We start from the raw sequence: 18,505 nt of genomic DNA, 5'->3' as shown, positions 1-18,505 counted from the left end.
AATGGCAGTAACATGTCTCCAAGACCAGCCTGTTGGGGACCATCTACCTCCTCTCCCTCTATGGGACAGGCAGATGGACATCATGCAAGAACTTCTCCACAGCCAACACCACCATCTCTTGATTTCCCCTGGGGCTCCCTGCACTGCTGTCCTCCCCTTGGAGTGACTTTGTTTCCCTCTTTTGACTCATTAAATTTATGCTGCATTCAAGCCTGCCATCTGTGTCGTCCTTCCCAGTGTAGACATTCCTCAAGCTGCCAAAGGGGAAGGGTCTTGCTCTGGGGGAAAAGGGGGTGAGGGCACCAGAAGACCCTTCTCCATTCACAGCGAACGGGAGGCTGGGACGTCCTGCAGTGGCTCCTCTTGTAGCCACCATCCCCTGGAGCTGAGAAAGTCACCCCTGGCTGCTCTGCTGCCAGTGACCATCAGGCCTTGCCTTGCTATGTCTGTGCCCACAAAAGCCCAGAAAGGCAGGAGGCCCTGAGGGCTCGGCAGCCCCATGACCTCCTGAGGAAGAGCGTTCCTCTTGCTATGCTTCAAGATGCAGTGGGATGGCAGGGGTGGGTCTGGGGATCCAGGAGATGCTTTACTTTGCAGAATATCAGGAGTGGTGATGCGGGGAACAGCCCTTGGGATGGCTCAGAGCTGCTGCTCCACTTTCCTCCCCCTCCAACACCCAGACTAGGGGCCATGGGCAGCACGCTTGGGCAGGAAAAACATCACCCATGCTGCTGACTTTGCTGAGTCTGGAAATTGGAGCTACACATGTCGGAGCTGAGGGCAATCAACACAGAAATGGAAACACTGCAATGGTGAATTTCTGAGGTAGATCAAATTGCTCTCATACAGAGCTTGTAGGGGAACGTGAAGATTAGCAAGCATGAGGGTACTGGGTGCAATTCCCAAGAGAGCTGCACAGAGCTCTTGACTGCTTCATTGGCGCCCCCAGAGAAACTGCTCAGGAATTAGCTGACACTGTGGGGGGATGTGGACTTCTCACATATAAACCTCATCCTTCTCTTGGCAGCCTCTGGAGTCTCAGATCCTATTTCCTGCCATCCAAATCCACAAACTTGACAAAAGTGTACAGGCAGAAGCAGCATAGCCCTCTCCTTCCACAGCTGCATGGCCCAGCTGTCCTCCTCCCAGCTCCTGGGCAGGGACCAATGCTTCCTCCTCCTTCTCATGGCCTATGGCCACTGCTTGGTTACCTGCACCCCACTGTGCCATGGGGCCATCACGCATCAGGCTGTGTGTGCCTGGCTGGTGGCACGGACATGGCTGGCCGGTTCCCTGCCTCCTGCTCTGCACACAATACTCACCTCCCGCTTGGTGCACCGTGAGCCCAGGCACATCCACCGCTTCTCTGGTGCTCCCCCAGCCTTCCTGGACATGCCTTGTGCTGACCCGTCTGACAACCAGGCTGGGATCACGTTCCATATTGGCGATGTGACCCTGGGCTCCTTCCTCTTCATCCTCACTTCCTACAGGTGCAGAGCAAGAACCATCCTGCGGCTCTGCTGTGTGGAACACAGGCACTGGGCTGACTCATCCTGTGCTTCCCATGTCAGTGCTCTGTCTTGTTCCTACGGGCTGAGTCTTCTCCTCCATGGGAACTGACCTCAAAAGGGTCACTAGACAGAGCGGTGGCTGTTCTTTACACTGCTCTTGCTCCCCTGAGGTACTCCTTGATTTACACCCTAAGAAGCAAACATAAGAAAGCTGCTCATAGTTGTTCACATCCAGTGAACAACTGGCAGGGTCATAGTGTTTGACCGTAGGAATGATGAATAGAGCTGTTTCCTTTGAAGAAAATGCTGTAAAGCTTGAAGGACAGAAAGTGAGAAACCTTTCTGTGGATGGGATCAGTAGAGTGTCCTGTGCCCTGGAGTAGGGACAACAATAATTCCCGGTGCTGTGGGAGTGACTGAGCACTGGCATAGCTATCCCAGGGACTCTGCTGACTCTTCCTGCTTAGAGAGTGAGAAAAACAATCCTCGACACAGTCCTGGGCAACTGGCTCTAGGTGGCCGTGCTTGAGCAGGGGGATTGGACCAGATGACACCCAGAGGTCCCTTCCGACCTCAACTGTTCTGTGATTCTCTCATTCTGGGAGAGCAGCTGATGCAGAGCCGCTCAGGGGTCCCAGCATCTGAGGGGATGTAAGGTTATCTATACGACCCTCTCTTTCTCTCTACCCTTAGCTCTAGTAAGCGGTATTTTAAGCCATGCTTTGAAAAGGCTGAGTGCCCATCTCATCTGGCTTGTCCCACGGACACCACGCTCTGCTGCTGTGTGAATACACCACTGAGGCACCATTTCCTTCACAGAGCAGGGGCCGCTCCCCCAGCCCCACATCTCCCTTCAGGAGATCACTCAGCACAGCTGGGAGCATCTAAGGCTCTAGGAATTTTCTCCCTTGGGAGGTGGGCATTCTTTGTGGCTGCAGCAATAGGGATGTTCTCTGGCTTTTACACTAGCCTTCACACACAGATTTGGGACACGCAGAGGCTCAGTGTCTGCAAAGGCCATGACAGCTTGGTCTCTGCTGTGGTTTGTCTCTGAATGTGAGAAAACAGCTGACTGAAGCACTGCCAAACCCTTGAGCTCACTAAAGCTGATGGCAATGGGCAGGGACTGATTCACTGCCTTAACTGTAGGGTCTGAAGGACTTGCCTGGAGTCGTCTAGAGGAGCTGAGAGCTGGTGTGGGGAGTCCTGGTTCTCGGTGGTGTGTGTGCATGACCATGCTCACATAGGTGTTGAGCTGCCTGTGCTCATGTGTGCATTTGCACATACCTGTGTGCAACCACGACAATACACATGCAAACACGGGTGTGCACAAATGTTCTGTGTGTGAATGTTTAGGCAAATGTGTCCACGAGTGTATGGATTTTAACATTGCGAGTGACTGGTCAGCATATATGTAATTGTGAGGGGACAGGGGTGTGCAGATGTGTGCTTTTGTGTGTGTACATGTGTGTAGAGGAGCATGCATGTATGTCTGTATGCAAATGCAAGCGTGCAGGAACATCCATCTGTGTAAGCATGTGTGTTTGAATCCCTGTGTGTACATGTTGGCATGGGGGGGCTGTGCATGTCGGTATGGACATGGGCTCCTTTGGAAACGTGTGTGCACACCCCTCTTTCTAAGGGCACCCCTCTTTCTAAGGGCACATGTATGAGTAGCTCTATGGGTGTGTGTAAGCTCACATGTGTGGTTGTGCCCCTGGGTGTGAATTTGTGTGTGCACTGAGGGGGAAATTCAAACTGTAACTGCTCATCAGTGGTGGTCTGTGACCAAGGAATGATCTGGCAAGGAGGGCAAGGTGGCCCAAATGCAGAAGGGGTGAAAGTGGCTGGAGGCAGGGATGCCAGAGACAGAAGGACTCCCTGCAAGGGAGTGCAGTTTCCCTTGGTGAGGAGGGAGGAGCAGCTGCAGCATCGTCTTGTAGCAGTGCTGGAATGTGAACGCTCAGTGGCCACCTTTGGGCTGCAGAGCAGGTGCTGGGGGACAGACCCAATGGCAGGCTGAGGTGCCTCATGCCAGCACTCACAGGATTGGCGCTGGGGCCAGTGCACATGAGGAACCAGCTCCTGACGCGTCTTTGCCGACTCCTTGTAGGAATGCTTCTGGTGGTAGCACTGTCCAATGCACGGAGCATCTGGTGTGGTATTTTTCATATCTAAGCAGAAGTGTGTGTTTAATTTGCCTCAAAGGGTACAACAGAATCTCCCCAGCAGCACACAGATCTGTGTGTGAGCATGCCTGTGCGTGTGCACACCTTGGTGTGGGTATAGGTGTGCATGTGTGTGCACCCATGAGGGTATGTCAAAAGTCCCACTAAAGTCAAGCTACAGCCCAGGCAGTGCCCCATCCCCTTCCCCACAGCGCCAGTCACCTCCGCACAGAAAGGAATGAGGTTGCTCAGGCGTGGTTTGCACTTAGTCAACTCATGTGAGCTGCTCCCAACCCCCTTCTTGAGCCTTTCGTGACTTTAAGGATAGCTTCCGAGAGTTTTTACCTCATTTTAAGCCCACTCTATATACAGAAAGGGCACAATAATGTCTCCCCAGAGCCACCTCCTCTCCCACAGGCTGTCCTACCAGCGCCTACAAGCACCTCCATCCCGTGCCTAAAGCCCCCCTCCGGGTCCATGGTACACTGGGGCAGATGGATATCAGGGAGAGGGCTTCATGGTCAGTGGAGGAGCTCTAGTTGGCCACATTACTCTTATTAGCAGCATCTCCGCCTCATGCCAAGTGCAGATCAATTTTCTCTCAACCACACAGAAGCCTTGGACACAGGCATTGCAGAAAATTAGTCTGTCCAGTCCAACACCTGTGTGGTGGCCCTGGACAATGTATACAGCCTCTCTCTGGGTTTGAGTCTTCTCAATTAACTCTGGATGCCTAGAGGTCGAGACCTGTGTGTGTTTATGTTGTCTAAGCCAGCTCTCTAGTTTATCTTGAGTGTCAACACAAGAAAAATAGGTGCTTGTAAAACATGGAATGCTTGATCTGTGCGAGACAGCATCTTTTGAAAATACTCAGCTGAAGCTTAACGGTGCCTATTTCTCTCCAGTGATGATCAATGGAGCAAAAATGAGTAGCTCACCTGGAGACACCTGCTCTGGAGGGAGGGGACATCAAGTTCCCCCTACTCATATCTTGTCTAACTTTGCATTGAGATCTTCACTTCAGTGAAGACTGAAGACTTAGGCCTGAACTGCAGTTAGAGGCTCAGAAATGAGCCTTAAGCCGTACCTTGCTCTCTCTGTGCTCATGTGTACATAGTTGCCTTGAATTACCTCCCACCCCGGAGGTTTGAAGACCCTGTTAATATCCATCATCAAACACTTGACATTTCCAGTCTCTTGGGACATGGCTCTTTCAGACATCTCCTGCTTGTCAGCAAATGGACACACAAGAGAGCACGGAGTTCCTGACAAGGTTCACATGCCACAGCTGCAGGCAGGAGACAAACACCCAGCCTGACAGCCACTTCAGAGAATTGCATTGCTGTTCTTTAATTGGCCTGTGTGAAGAGAGAGCCCGTGAGATCCCCTAGAGATCAAACTCCCTGTGGCACACAGAGACAAAAGAGAAAACTGCCTACTCAGTGTGGCCAGTTTGAGCTTCAGTGTGTTAACAAGGTGGGTGTGGGGATCTTTTTATGCTAATGATGCTGGTGACTCTCTGATATGTGCTCTCATTATATGGAGCTAACCTGGAGACAGTTTACACTCTGTGTGCACACAAGCCTCCTCTGTGGAACTGCAGTGGTGGCTGTGAGGGGAAAAAAAATCAGGAGCACAAGCTGTCAATGCCTACTAGGTGGTTGTAGAGGAAACAATATCAGACGACTGTGTACAGCTTGAAGTGACTCTGCAAGGGGAGAGCTGTTCCTCCACACTGCTGACATCACTGCACCCAGAGCTCCTCCAATAAAGCAACCTCCCTCCAATGTTCTCCCTCAGCCGAGGGGACCATGGCTTCATCTGGAGGATGGTGCATGAAGAGGTGTCGTCTGGATCATCTCCACTGGCTGAGCTGGTGAGTGAAGCCTGCCCAAGACTGCGAGCAAACATTTCCAATGCCTTACATGTTTGAGGAGCGCTGGATTAAGGGGGTTTTCTCTACTCTTTAGCCACAGGAGATTTTGGATATGTAAATCAGAATAGAAGGAAGAAAGGAGGGAAAGGGACCCTTCAGGTGGTGATTCAACTCCATCTGTCTTAAACATCCACCTGAGGATGAAAGTGGTTCTCCCCTAGAGAACTGATCACAAATCCTCCGTTGTCTGCCAGGAGGATGCATAGACAAAACCCCTCAGTTCACCAGGCTTCTCAGCAAAGCTACCTCGGATGGGATTCAACTGAGAGGGTTTTGCCTTCACCCGCTGAGGCATGGATGCCTCTGCCAAAGCTGAAATGTCTGACTTGACTTACCCATCTAAGCTGCTTGCTCAACTCGTGCCTTAGTCCTCAGAGACAACCTGGCACTTCTAGAGGGCTTTTAGCCGTGTCTGTGAGGCAAGATGAGGCAGGTCCTCATGGTAAAAGACAAGAAGCTGAGATAGGATTATTTCACCATAGATCTTACAGTTTGGTCAGCAGAAGTGCTTCCCCTGACTCTGATATGGCCAAATGGCAAAGAGGTGAATCCTACCCCTAGGAGCTCTGCTGGAAAGCAAACAGCGCTGGTGGTAATGGAGGTACCTGCAAAAGCTTCCTGTGCTGAGCCTTGGAAGAAAGCAAATATATAAGACCACGTGCCCTTGAGTAATGACTGCCATACTAGCCTGCTGCCCTGTGTTCTGCCATCTCAGTCCAAATCCACCATGGTAAACTGACCTAGAAGAGATGAAAAAGTCTCTTCTAGTGTGACATTATCATGACAGGTTTTATCCCTCAGTCTCATTTGCTGAAATCACAAATCCGTATTGCCTGCCTTGAAGAATACAGTGATGTTATTCCCTTCCTAACCGCAACTGCAGTTTTTCACATAACTGGAGACCCTCACCCTGCTGTGCAGTTTCCTAAATGTGATTTTCATCCCAGAGAAGCAATTGCATTCACCATGTCCTAAAGGAGATGCCTATGCTTGATCTGATACGTAATTCCACGGGTTCATTTGATGGTGTAGGCCTGATTTTCAGGGTCCGATCTAATTGTCCAAACAGGCTTCCCTGACTATTTTAACTTGGGGTAGATGCTGTTTTCCCATGCTCTACACCAATGGCATTTCCAGGGATGACGGCTTTGTTTCACTAGTAGTAGCATCTGAATGATCAGCACCGGCATGCAAACCCTCACAGAAACTTCCTGTCTTTGCAGGTGAATGTCAACTCATGGGGGCACGCTGCAAACGGGACAAGTGTGGAAGAATTCATCCTTCTTGGCTTCCCAGGCACGTGGCATTCCCAGGTCTCCCTTGTGGTGGTATTTGCACTTACATACTCCCTGACAGTAATAGGCAATGCATCCATCATAGCCCTCGTGTGGATGAACAGCAACCTCCATACCCCGATGTACTTTTTCCTCTGTAATCTCTCCTTTCTGGAGATCTGGTACACCACAGGCGTTGTTCCCAAAGCTATAGGAGTTATGCTGGGGACTAGCCAGACCATCTCCTCCAGTCTCTGCATCCTCCAGTTGTTCTTTATTCTCTCCCTAGGCTCCACTGAGTGTTTTCTCCTGTCTGTCATGGCCTATGACCGCTACTTAGCCATATGCTACCCCCTGAGATACAGCTCCCTCATGAGCAGCATCTTCTCTGCTCGGCTGGCACTCAGCTCCTGGCTGGGAGGCTTTCTGGCCATCTCGCTGCTGCCCTTTATGACATCCAGGCTGACATTCTGTGGGCCAGATGTCATCAATCATTTCCTTTGTGATATAGATTCCTGCCTTGCCCTCTCCTGCACTGACACAGGGCATGTTGAGCTGGCAACTTTCCTTGTCTCCATAATTGTTGTGGTGGCCTCCTGTGTGGTCACCCTGGTCTCCTACATATACATCATCTCTTCCATCCTGAGGATCAGGTCAGCCCATGGCCGGAAAAAGGCCTTTTCCACTTGCTCTGCCCATCTCAGTGTCGTCACAATCTGGTATGGCTCCACCATGTTCCTCTATGTCAAGCCTTCGGCCCAGAACTCCCCGGATCGGAACAAACTCGTGAATACCTTTAACACAGTTGTAACTCCTTTGTTGAACCCCTTCATTTACACACTTAGGAACAAAGAAGTGAAGCAAGCTCTGGGGCGAGCCTTCCGGAAGAAGTGAAGTGGCTTTTCAAAGGGCCTCAGTGGGAACAAAGAGATTCATCCCCTTCCTCCCACAGCTTCTGCCTTGCAGCAGTTGCTTGCTGAAATGTAAGTGTACCTGGGCATCACAGGTAGTGAGAAGCCACCAGTTCCCCAGTGAGCTCATCTCACTCACCTTACGGCCACGGAGGCTGAGCCTTGATTCTAAGGCTCCCACCTCCCTCTGTTCACTCCTGTGTAAATTCAGAATGCCTCACAGTGCTCTGAAGACCAGCTCTTGGAAAGGGTGACAAACTCCATCCAGAAATGGTCTTCAGCAGCAGAGCTGGAGGAGTGGTTCTCCCACAGTTTTCAATTCCAGTTTGCTAAGTGCTTCATTTTGTCAGGGTTCGTCTGAATCTGAGTCCCAGCAGCTGGCTCATTGCTGTTGGAAGTAGAGGTGTATTTCTCCATTTAGCCTGAAGTTTTCTGGATGTATCTATGCCCCGTTCTTGTGGCTGCTTCATTGAGTCATTCTCTGGTTCAAGGTGAAGTTTGGCACTGTCTGATATCTCTACCTATAGTCATTATTCCGAGCATAAGACAGTGATACAAGGAAATGATCACCTACTTACAACTTACTTATAGCAACTTACAATGTTTTCTGAATAGTGCTTAATAATCCTGCTTGCCCTGACTGTTCTGTGGAAGCGTACCTAGGGTTACTGTGTTCATCAAAACAAAGCCGTTTTCTGTGGAACCTTACCAAGAATTACTATGTTTAACAAAAATATGTTTCTTACCCTTAGAAAGCAGATGTGCTTGAACAAGTTTAGTCTTTGTAATGAATAGACAGCCACAACATGATGGTAGAAATTGATACACTGGCAGTTTTAGATGAGATAGAATGAGTAAACTGGCTGAAACCACTCTTGTTGTGCAAGAAATTGGCTAAGACGATCTGTGCATGCTCTGAGGAAAAGTACAAGGTGAGAAAGACTATGAGCCTTCCTCCAAAAGACCTCTGAAGACACCGTCCAGGAGGTAAGGTGCAGGTGCAAAGATAACATAAACTGCTGGCTCCAGAATTTCGAGCTAAGCCAGCCTTACTTATGCATATGTATACTTGTGTTATGTGATCCAATGAATATGGATGTCCACACCTATAAGTTTTTGGTAAAATGTGCTGGGGTGGTGCAAGCTTTGTGGAGAAATCCCCTTGCACCCTGGCACCCTCAGTGGTCTCTGCCTATGGCTCCTTCTGCACCTGGGCTCCACCAGAAGCCACTGATGAGAAAGGAGAAGGAAAGTCCAAGAATCACCAAAGATTGCCCAGTTCTGATGGCTCATTTCCCAGAGAAATGATCAGAAACAGAGCCTGACTGAAACAGTTGGAGACATGTGCCCATAGAGAGAGATCCTGGTTTGTGGAGCAAGGGAAAAAGGCTGGGAGGGAATTTGAAGCAGGTGCATGGAGAGATGGCGTGAGTGTCAGATTCATGGGTAGATGGATGAATGAAGAGTGGAAGAGTAAAGAGGAGAGTTGGGGCTGCTACAGTGCAGGAGAGAGGACGGAATTCAGAACAAGAATGAATGCTGAATGCACGGGGGGATGCATGGGTGCATGGAATAATGCAGAGGTGCAGGAGAGCAAACTTGTGCTGGCAGCTATGAAGGAAGTAGAGGGAAAGATGAGAGAGGGCTCTCAGAGTGTAGGAGTAGGGGTTAGAGATGGTAGAGGCATGGAGGGATGAGTCAGAAGACAGACGGGTGGGTGGATGGATGAAGAGAGGGAAACTGACAGGAAGAGTGGGTGTTACAGTGAGGGACAGAGGGCTAAATTCAGGGCAATAACTGCTGCATGCACAAGGGAAAGAGTGGGTATATTGAAAGGCAGCCATACATGCAAGCAAATTCATACCAAGAGAGAGATGGAGACACCGCAAGAATACCGAGCGGGGACACAGAGACGGGAAAGAGGGAAGTGAGAAGGCAGACAGGCAGAGACGGGGAGAGACGCCTGGAAGAACGAGCACAGCCCTGGACGCCCAGAGCAAATGCCCGCCCTGCACACCCAGCTGCACCACAGCCAGCCCCACCAGCCCTGCACATCCCATGCTCTGCTGCCCACACCTCACTGCCCATTGCCAGCCTGGGGTCTCTGCTCCAGCCCCAGCATCTCCTCTCTGCTGCCGCCTCCCACTGCCACCAGCTCCACCCCAGAGCTGCGCCATGTGCTGGTGCTGCTGTTCTCTGTCTCCTCTGAACAAGTAGCTGTAGAAAGCAAGAAGGTCTCTCCTGAGCCACCTCTTCTCCAGGATGCGCATGGCCATTTCCCTTAGCATCTCCTCGCATGTCCTGTTTGTCAGCCCCCTAATCAACTTGGTGGCCTTTGTCCGACCTGCTTCAGTATGTTCACATTCTTCTTGAACTGGGGAGCCCCAGTCTGGGAGCAGTACTCCAGATGTGGTCTCAAATGGGACAGAGGGCAAGGGTCACTTTCCTGGACCTGCTAGCAACACTGTGACTAACTCATCTCAGGATGCAGTTGGCCTCCTTTGTTGTAAGGGCACACTGCTGTCTCATGTTCAGCCAGGCGTCTGCTAAAGCCCCACAACCTTTTCTGTGCATCTGCTTTCTAGACAGCCAGCCTTCAGCCTGCACGATGCATGGCCTGGTTCCTCACCCACACTCAAAACCTTGCCTTGCTGGTTTTGACCCTCATGACATTCCAGTCAGCCCCGTCCTCCATGGTCACAACCCTTTGTGCCTGATAGTCCAGCCAATTTGTCACCCACCTTATCATCCTCTAACTGAACCTACTGATCTCCAGTTTGATCATGTAAGATCAGCTTCCATGTCTTGCTTATGCTGGGGGTATTGGAGCTGAACAGAGTACACCCAGTGGAGTCTCAGGACGGCAGAGTAGGAGTGGAGAATCACCTCCCTCGGCCTACTGGCCACACTTCTCTTGATGCAGCCCAGGAGATGGCTGGCTTTCTGGGCTGCAAGCACACACAGCTGGCTTATGTATTTCATCCGCCAATATCCCCAAATTTTTCCTCAGGGCAGTGTCAGGCAGGATGGCGTCAAAACCCAGCAGCACAACACATACACCTTTAATGGGAGCCGACAAGTGCCCATGAGCAGGGGAAGAGAAGGACAATGCACATCCTCCACCACTGGAGTCCTTGAGCACCCACCTGAGGACGGCTGGAGCTCCTTTCAGAGAATAGCGCTTGAAAGAGCCCCACAGGAGTGATGAAGGCTGACAACATCCGCCTGCTCTGATCCCGTCCAGGCACATGAACTGCCTCTCCTGCCAGCACTGCTGCATTCCTGCCCTAGAAATCCTGGGGCCTTTCATCCCAGCGCTCAGAACAAGCCTCCACTGGGCAATGGGCATGGCACAGACCTGGCAATGAAAAGGAGCAGTGCAGGAAAGGAAAGCACAGCCCATATCGTTAGCTGCGATGGTTTGCATTCAAGATGAGCTTGTCAGAAAATGGTTACCTCTGCAAAGGGTGCCTCTGGTCCTGCGGCAGTGAAGGGCAGGTATAAAAGGCAGCCCAAGTCCCTGCTCTCTCATGCCCTTCTCTTGGCTCCTTCTGCTTGGGAACCAGGTGAGTCTGAAGCCCCTTCTCCTCCTCTTCCATAGGGAGATCTGCACTTGGGAGACCTCCCAGCTGATATTGCTCTGTCCTGTCCTGGGGTCTGGATCTTCTTGTCATGACAAAGGGAAGTGGGGACACGATCTGCTTAGAGAGAGGCTGGGATGTGACTGAGGGGACATTTGGTTTATGAATTAGGAGAGAACCTCCCTGGGCCATGCTGCTCTTCATAAGGCAATGAAGACCCTGTGGCTCCCGCAACAATTCCCTGTCCCCACTCAGCAGTGGCCTTTGGCTCCTTGGTGACAGGGTAACCAGGCAGCTCCTCACCCACCCTTGTGCTCTGCTTCCTCCCTGCTTCTACCCAGGTGCACCTCCACCCTCAGAGACATGTCCTGCTACGACCAGTGCCTGCCATGCCGGCCCTGCGGCCCGACCCCGCTGGCCAACAGCTGCAATGAGCCCTGTGTCAGGCAGTGCCAGGACTCCACCGTGGCCATCCAGCCCTCCCCCGTGGTGGTGACCCTGCCCGGCCCCATCCTCAGCTCCTTCCCACAGAACACCGTTGTGGGCTCCTCCACCTCCGCTGCCGTTGGCCGCATCCTCAGCTGTGACGGAGTGCCCATCAACTCTGGGGGCTTTGACCTCTCCTGCATTAGCAGCCGCTACTCCAGCGGGAGATGCCCCCCCTGTTAAAGGTGCCTGGCATACATAGCTCTTGGGAAGTCTCCCTAAGATCTCTGGACATGGTGCTGGACAAAGGATAAATCTTCAGGTTTTTGCTTTCACAGGAATTGAACTTCTCTAGCTCCTCCAGAAGATGATGGCAGGAAGGGGCCAGCCTGTGCTCTTTGGAAAGATGGCCTATGTCTTTCCTTCCATTTTTCCACCTACCTCTTTTCTCTCTTTTCATTCTTCTGCTCCCCTGGACTTCAAGGCTCTTCAAAGCCATCCTGCACTCTGCAAGAAAGGCAGGTGGATGCCCTGCATAAACATTATCATGGCCGGGGGTCGCAGCCTCTCTCTGGCCGCTCGTGATCCCTGCACTGAAGGCTTGTGCTTGGAGTGACCTCGATTTCCTTTTTAGACTCAGTAAAGGTTTCTACATCTCAGCCTGGGCCTCCAGGTGGTCCTTTCCTCCATGTGTACTCTCCCAAGCAGTTCAGGGAGAATGACTTTGATCTTAGCAGGGAATAGGATGAAGGTATAAGGACGCCCTTCACCACACCCAGAAGACTGGGAGGTTGGGACACACTGCAGAGTCCTCTTTGGGGTGCTGTTCTGTGGCACTATGCAAAACATCCCCAGGTACCCCAGAGCAAGTGGCAATAAGCCTTTGCCTTGCAACGTCTCTGCCCAGAAATACCCTCTCAGGTCCTGCAAAAATCTCTGCTGTCCCAAGGTGATAGCTAGGACTCTGTGGGAGGCCATGGAGACAAGCCACCCTGCAAGCTCATAGGACTGGTGTGCCTCCTGCTCTGGTGAGTGCTGTGCTGGGGAAGAGGACAGAAGACATCCCCAAAAGATGGCAGGAGTGTGGATGAGCGGAATAGACTCAGGGGTGCCCCTTGGTTTCACTTCCACCTTCTTGTCTCCTCCACTGCCCAGTCTAGAGCCACGTCCAGCACACATGATGGCAGGCAGCAGGATCGCTCCCCCATGCAACCCTACCCCATTCCTACGGCACTTGGCAGGGCCCAGGCTTTGGCAGGCATGTAGGACTGACATCATTCATGAGTCAGTATCGGGATTAAGCACACTGGGTCACACACAGGAGTCCCTGGTAACCCAGTACCCCCATGGGTACAAGATCTGTGCAAGAGATGATCACTGTAGTCCCTCTGAGATGTGGAGGTGACAATGGGACACACTCAGCATTATCGTTGTCTACAGCAGGAAACTTTTGTTTACAAGCATCCCTCTTTTCTGACTGATGTTTTTGGGCACTGGTTTGATCAAAAGCACATCTGAGGCCTCAGTCAGGAAGATGAACAGAACACATCCATCCATCCATCCATCCATCCATCCATCCATCCAAAGGCCCCTGAAAAAATTGCCCTTTTCCCAGCTGGGGATATGAAATGTGGGCACAGGTCCTTCTCTTCTGCAGGGCCAGGTTGCCAAGTCCTCTGTTGACATGCCCTCTTCTTGCCTGATTGTCTAAAGGCGAATCCGGGTGGCAGAGTTATCAAGGCACTGCTCCTATCTCCTCTGGGAATAAGGTTGATGGGGACTGTGTAAGCTGAGCTCTGCAGGTCCCAGTACCACAAAACATCTGTTCCCTGTGCACATGTGTTGGGAATCCCTGCTTTTTCATCATCAATTCACAGTTTATAGATGGTGGGTAACTGGGTCGATGGCAGCATGACACAGAGTGGCAGTACAGAAAGTTGGGCCCTCCAGTGTCCCACGTTCCTGTTCCTTCCCATGGCATGCTCCGGGCGTTCATCTTCTCTGAGTTTCCGTGCAGGACATCTGGCTTCATTATTAATGCAGAGGTTTAGGTATATTTTTTTCTGTGATACTCTGAAATTTCTTTTTCAACCTCCACCCTCAGTTCAAGGTAGCAATTAAAAGGCTGGCACTTCTCCGTCATCTACAGTTCGCTGAATGTAGGGGAGGAGCTGCCGAAGGCAAAGCTGAGCTCACAACAGGGGCTGGGACACAAAGGGCCCAGCAGTCCAGGGGAGGTTCCCTGCACATTCTTCCTGCTGGAGATGTGGGGGGGACCCACTGAACCTGTCCATCCCTTTGGCCACTGGACACATTCTTGCCATGTCCCTCCTCCCCTCCTCCCACACGAGACCTGCACTGCTGCCACTGGGTGAATTGCCAGTGTCTGACAAAACAGTTCCTTACCTTGCCTGGGACTCTGGGAGACCCCCATTCTCTCCCACCCCCAGGCAGCCCCAGGACACAAGCACCGCTCCTGTCTTGGGGATGCAGTTGCACATTCAGGCACCTGCTCAACCACACAGCACACACTGAGGCATCCCCCACTGCACCTCTGAGCCAGGCTGGGCAATAGCTTTACTTCTGGCGTGCTTGTCCCAGCACTGGCCATGCCCAAGCATCATAGTAAAAATGGTGCAAAAAGGGTGACCTGGGAGAAGAGGACAACAAAGCCCACTGCCCACACTCCCAGCGCTGGAAGCAAATAGACTTCCTTCATCATGGTAACGTTTTTTAGAGAGCGATTTGTATCTGGTGAAATCAGGGTCAAAGGACATGGCTGAAAGGATCAGGGACTCAGTCATACCCAAGAAGAAGTGGAAAAAAACTACTGTGCCAGGCAGCAGGAACCACAAACGGTAGTTCTGGTGACAAGGAAAGTCTCCAGCATTTTGGGGACAATGGTTGTGGCACAGCAGATCTCCAAGAAGGAAAGACTGCTACGGGAGAAATGCGTGGGGATCCTCAGGGGCTGCTCCCGCAGAGACAGTGCTGAGCCTCTTCCAGCCATGGTTAGGAGAGACGAACAAGGCTATGTACCACCTGGGGAGGTCACCCTGTCCTTGCTTGATTCCATTTGCGTTTCCTTCAGGGCAACAGACTGCAGGAACAGCTTTGTCAAGTCCAGAAGGAATCGGTTACCCAGGCAAGAGGGAGGAACCAACGGAGTGCTCAGGTAAATCCTTTGTCTCTGTTGGTGTCAGAGGAATAAAATCAACCCCTGCTGCGAGGCCAGGTAACCAGTTTATCCCAGATGAAGGTCTGGCCCTGCCAGGGTGGAGGAGCAGGTGGTAGACCACAGGAAAGAGAACCTGGCAGTGCTCTGACAAACATTTCTGGTTTGTGGGAATGGGCCTTTGCCCTGTAAGGGCTGATTCCTGTTGCAGCTCGTTCTATGTCTGGTAATTCCTGGGTGCATTGGCTGCCCCATCCCTAATTGCCTACTTCAAATGCCCAAGGAGCCTGTTAGTGGAGATCTTATCACATGGCCTTGGGAAGGGAAAGACACAAAGTGGCAGCTGCCAATGTGTTTGCACAATGGAGCTAAGCTACAATAAGACATCCAATAAGGTGAGCATCCCTCTGGTGACAATGAGGGTCAGTTTATTCATGTCACCATGAAATCCCGATGCCATGTCGTCATGTGAAGGACCTACAGCAGTCACTTTGGCTTCAGGAGAACCAGCCTGACATGGGGAATCTGTGCCCTCTGTGATGCATTTCTGAGACAATGCTGGCAGGCCTTTACAGACAGGCCAGAGGATGCCACATCACAGAGAATGCTCTGAGCCCTTTCTGGGGAAGCAAAAGATCCTTGTGGGAAACACCTTCCTCCCCCCCGCCTTGCACAGACCATCTGACTCTCCCTCTGTAGCACTGACCAAGTGCAGCTCTTTGCTTCCTTCAGAAGCACAGATGCACAGCAGCTGTCAGTGAGAAGAGGTGTTGAGCCCAGACATTGACTCCAAGGAGCACCTCGAGTCCTCCAGGGGTGCAAATCACTGAGAGACACTATCAGGAGCATCTGTGTAGCTGTTTCTCCTGTAGATCCTAAGGCACAAGACAGAGGAGATGGGCTTGGGGACTGGGAGTGATCCTCTGGCATGCTGGAAAGGTGTATGAGGTTTCCACGGTGTTGTCCTTCCAAGCACAGGATGAACAAACAGCCATCTGCAATGTCAGACATAACGATGATCATGCCTTGAAGATCGCAAGGTCACAAGTTTCATAGAAGGTGCAAAGAGCTCATCAAGCTTGGCAAGAGGAGAAAAGAGGCTGAGAGGAAGACAGACAGCACTTGCGAGTTACCCTCTAGCAGCTGGGGAAAACCCTGGGAAAGCAAGAGGAATGATCAGAGTGAGAAGAGATTTGCTGAAGCTTGAAAAAAAATTCCTGAAGGTAGAAGTGAAGACAGGACAAAGGCAGATAAAAGTGTTTACGAAGAAGCTGAAATCGGAAGCTGAAGCAAGGCAAAGAGATTGGTGGTAATGGCAGTGGTGTTATTTTGTCTGTATTCTCAGAAAAAGACCTTCTGCAAAACTGGCTTCTGGCATGGGAAAGGAGACCTCAGGGACTGTGACAAAGTGGCAGAAAATTGAGGTCTCCGGTTCCTGACGTATATTTGGTCAGCTGTTGGCAAGATCCTGACACAGCCTGGAAGGCTTGGTGGGGACAGTCAGAGCCTGCAGGCCTTGGGGGAGTTGTTCCTTCAAACCTTTGCAATAGCTGGAGTCTTGGGATGTCCCAAGAGGGGTTTAGGCCAGACACAATGCAGCAGCCAAGTGCAGGCAATGCAGGCAGGGAATGGGGACGGAGAGGGAGGAGACGCAGGCATCAGGGAAAGAGAGTCCCAAGCCCTGAGCTGGGGCATGTGGGTCAGCAAGAATGGTTGCCAGGGTGAGTACAATGCCCAGCAAGGTGAGCACAGAGGGGAGAAAGGAAGGGAGGAAGGAGAGGGAATATAGCTCTGCAGTGACTGGGAGTCCCCCGAGGATGACCGCTGAGCTTTTTGTATCATTTCCATCCTCTGTTGATTTGCAGGCCTGTGTAAGGTGGTAACAATTTGAAAAATGCTACAGGAGTAGAAAGGGGCAGAGGTCTTTCTGGTGCCAGATACACCTCATGCTGTCAGTCCTGCTATTCCCCACCCAGCACATCACATGTTGTGCCTCACTCAGGCCCAACAGTGTCTCACCAACATCAGCCTCAGCCAATGCCTGCTCTGGCTGCAGTATTCATGCGTCTAGAGAGTAAATATACGTGCCCCCCGAGAGACCATCATGTGGCAGCCTATGTCCTTCCAGCTGAGGCAGCTGCCCTACAGATGGTCAGGCTGGAGGCTGACCTGGAGATGTGCCTCTTCCTAATGTTCCCCTGCTCTAAGTAACGCTACACAGAGCCAGGAGAGTGATGTTCCTCTCACTTCCTCTCATGTTATTGCCAGCAGTCTCACCCCAAAAAAGAGTACAATAAACTCAGCTCTTTGCTGATGTCAGGAGCAAGGAAAGGAGAGTCCAGACCCACTGCTGACCCGGCAGCAAAACCCCAATATCGCTGCGGCTCAGCAAAACAGCAGCTGCACTCACTGCGCCTTTCTGTTCCCAGCTGCTTTCTGGGACCTGTGATCCCCAGAACTGAATTCAAGGGAAGAGCGTTGGGGAAATCTTGATCTTGACGAGGCGAGGATGGTGAGGAGCTTCTCATGGCAAAGGTTTCCTCTGTCCGACATCACCTTGGTATTCTGGGCTCTGACAGCTGCCAGTAGCAAGACGTGACAAAGAGAAACTGCACTTGGAGGAAGTAAAAGTCCTCAGAGGACCTGATTCTGGTGCTGGTGCTGAAGCTCCTACTGATGTTGGTGCCGGTGTTGGTGCCACTGTTAGTGCTTCACCTTCACCCCTGACACACATGTCTGGTCCTACCCACAGCAGTTTCTCTGGCTGTAGCCCCGGCTCATCTCCTGGTATCCCACAAGACACAGTAATAAACCTCTGCATACCTGTGCCCGGGCTGGTCAAGCCACCAGGTGCTGGATGGGAACCATGCAAAAGTTTGTATGCTCGCATAAAACCAGGAGATCATCAGCAACGGGGGACTCTGCTGAGGGGACTCTGCTCGGGACCACACTGGCAGAACCGTCCTCAGGTGGCCCTGGGAATGACCGGGCCCCAGACATGCTCCTGGTCTGACCTGAGGGCCTGCAGAGACTACACAGAGAAGGGGAACAGGCAAATGAGCCCAGCAAAATTGTCCTCAGAGCAGCGTTAGTGTTGCAGCAGGGTCAAACCCTCCCAGCAGAAGCCCCCCTGTGTGCATCAATGAGCAACCTTCAGAGAGAGATGTGGGGAGCAAGAGAAAAGCGTGTGGCATGTCCTCTCGCACGGGAGCCCTTGGGCACACTCGGACAAGAACCTTGAGAGCGGTGCCCATTTCCTGACAACTTTGCCACAAGCCATCCCCCAGGAGTGGCCCCGGTGCACATCACCTGGCCGCACGGGATGCCACCAGCACTTGCGCCAAGTCTTCCGCCTGCGCTGACGTGTTTCTGTCCCGGAAATCCTTGGGGCTCTCATCCCGGCAGAAGCTTACAGAAGCCTTTGGATGGGCAAGCACATGGCATAAGCCAGGAAATGAAAAGGCAGCCGTGCAGGAAGCCAGGACACTGCCCCTACCATTAGCTGGGATGGTTTGCATTTGGC

At 51.8% G+C, this 18,505-nt stretch overlaps 1 protein-coding gene across 1 annotated transcript; it reads left to right on the top strand.

Annotated features, from left to right (window-relative positions):
• Positions 1-5,465: 5,465 nt before the first annotated feature.
• On the top strand, positions 5,466-7,783 carry LOC141970525 (olfactory receptor 6F1-like). The gene is made up of 2 exons (XM_074927168.1): positions 5,466-5,555; positions 6,839-7,783. Exons 1-2 carry the CDS (start codon positions 5,466-5,468, stop codon positions 7,781-7,783), a joined length of 1,035 nt encoding a protein of 344 aa, XP_074783269.1.
• The last annotated feature ends 10,722 nt before the right edge of the window (positions 7,784-18,505 follow it).

The sequence above is a fragment of the Athene noctua genome, chromosome 25 (genome assembly GCF_965140245.1).
Source record: "Athene noctua chromosome 25, bAthNoc1.hap1.1, whole genome shotgun sequence".
Taxonomy (NCBI): Eukaryota; Metazoa; Chordata; class Aves; order Strigiformes; family Strigidae; genus Athene; species Athene noctua.
The sequence above is the reverse complement of the archived record's forward strand: the minus strand, read 5'-3'. Positions and strand labels throughout refer to the sequence as shown.

Coding starts and splice junctions, on each gene's coding strand:
- LOC141970525 (XM_074927168.1), top strand. CDS start 5,466: ATGTTCTCCCTCAGCCGAGGGGACCATGGCTTCATCTGGAGGATGGTG. Junction 5,556..6,838: donor CATCTCCACTGGCTGAGCTG/GTGAGTGAAGCC, acceptor CTGTCTTTGCAG/GTGAATGTCAACTCATGGGG.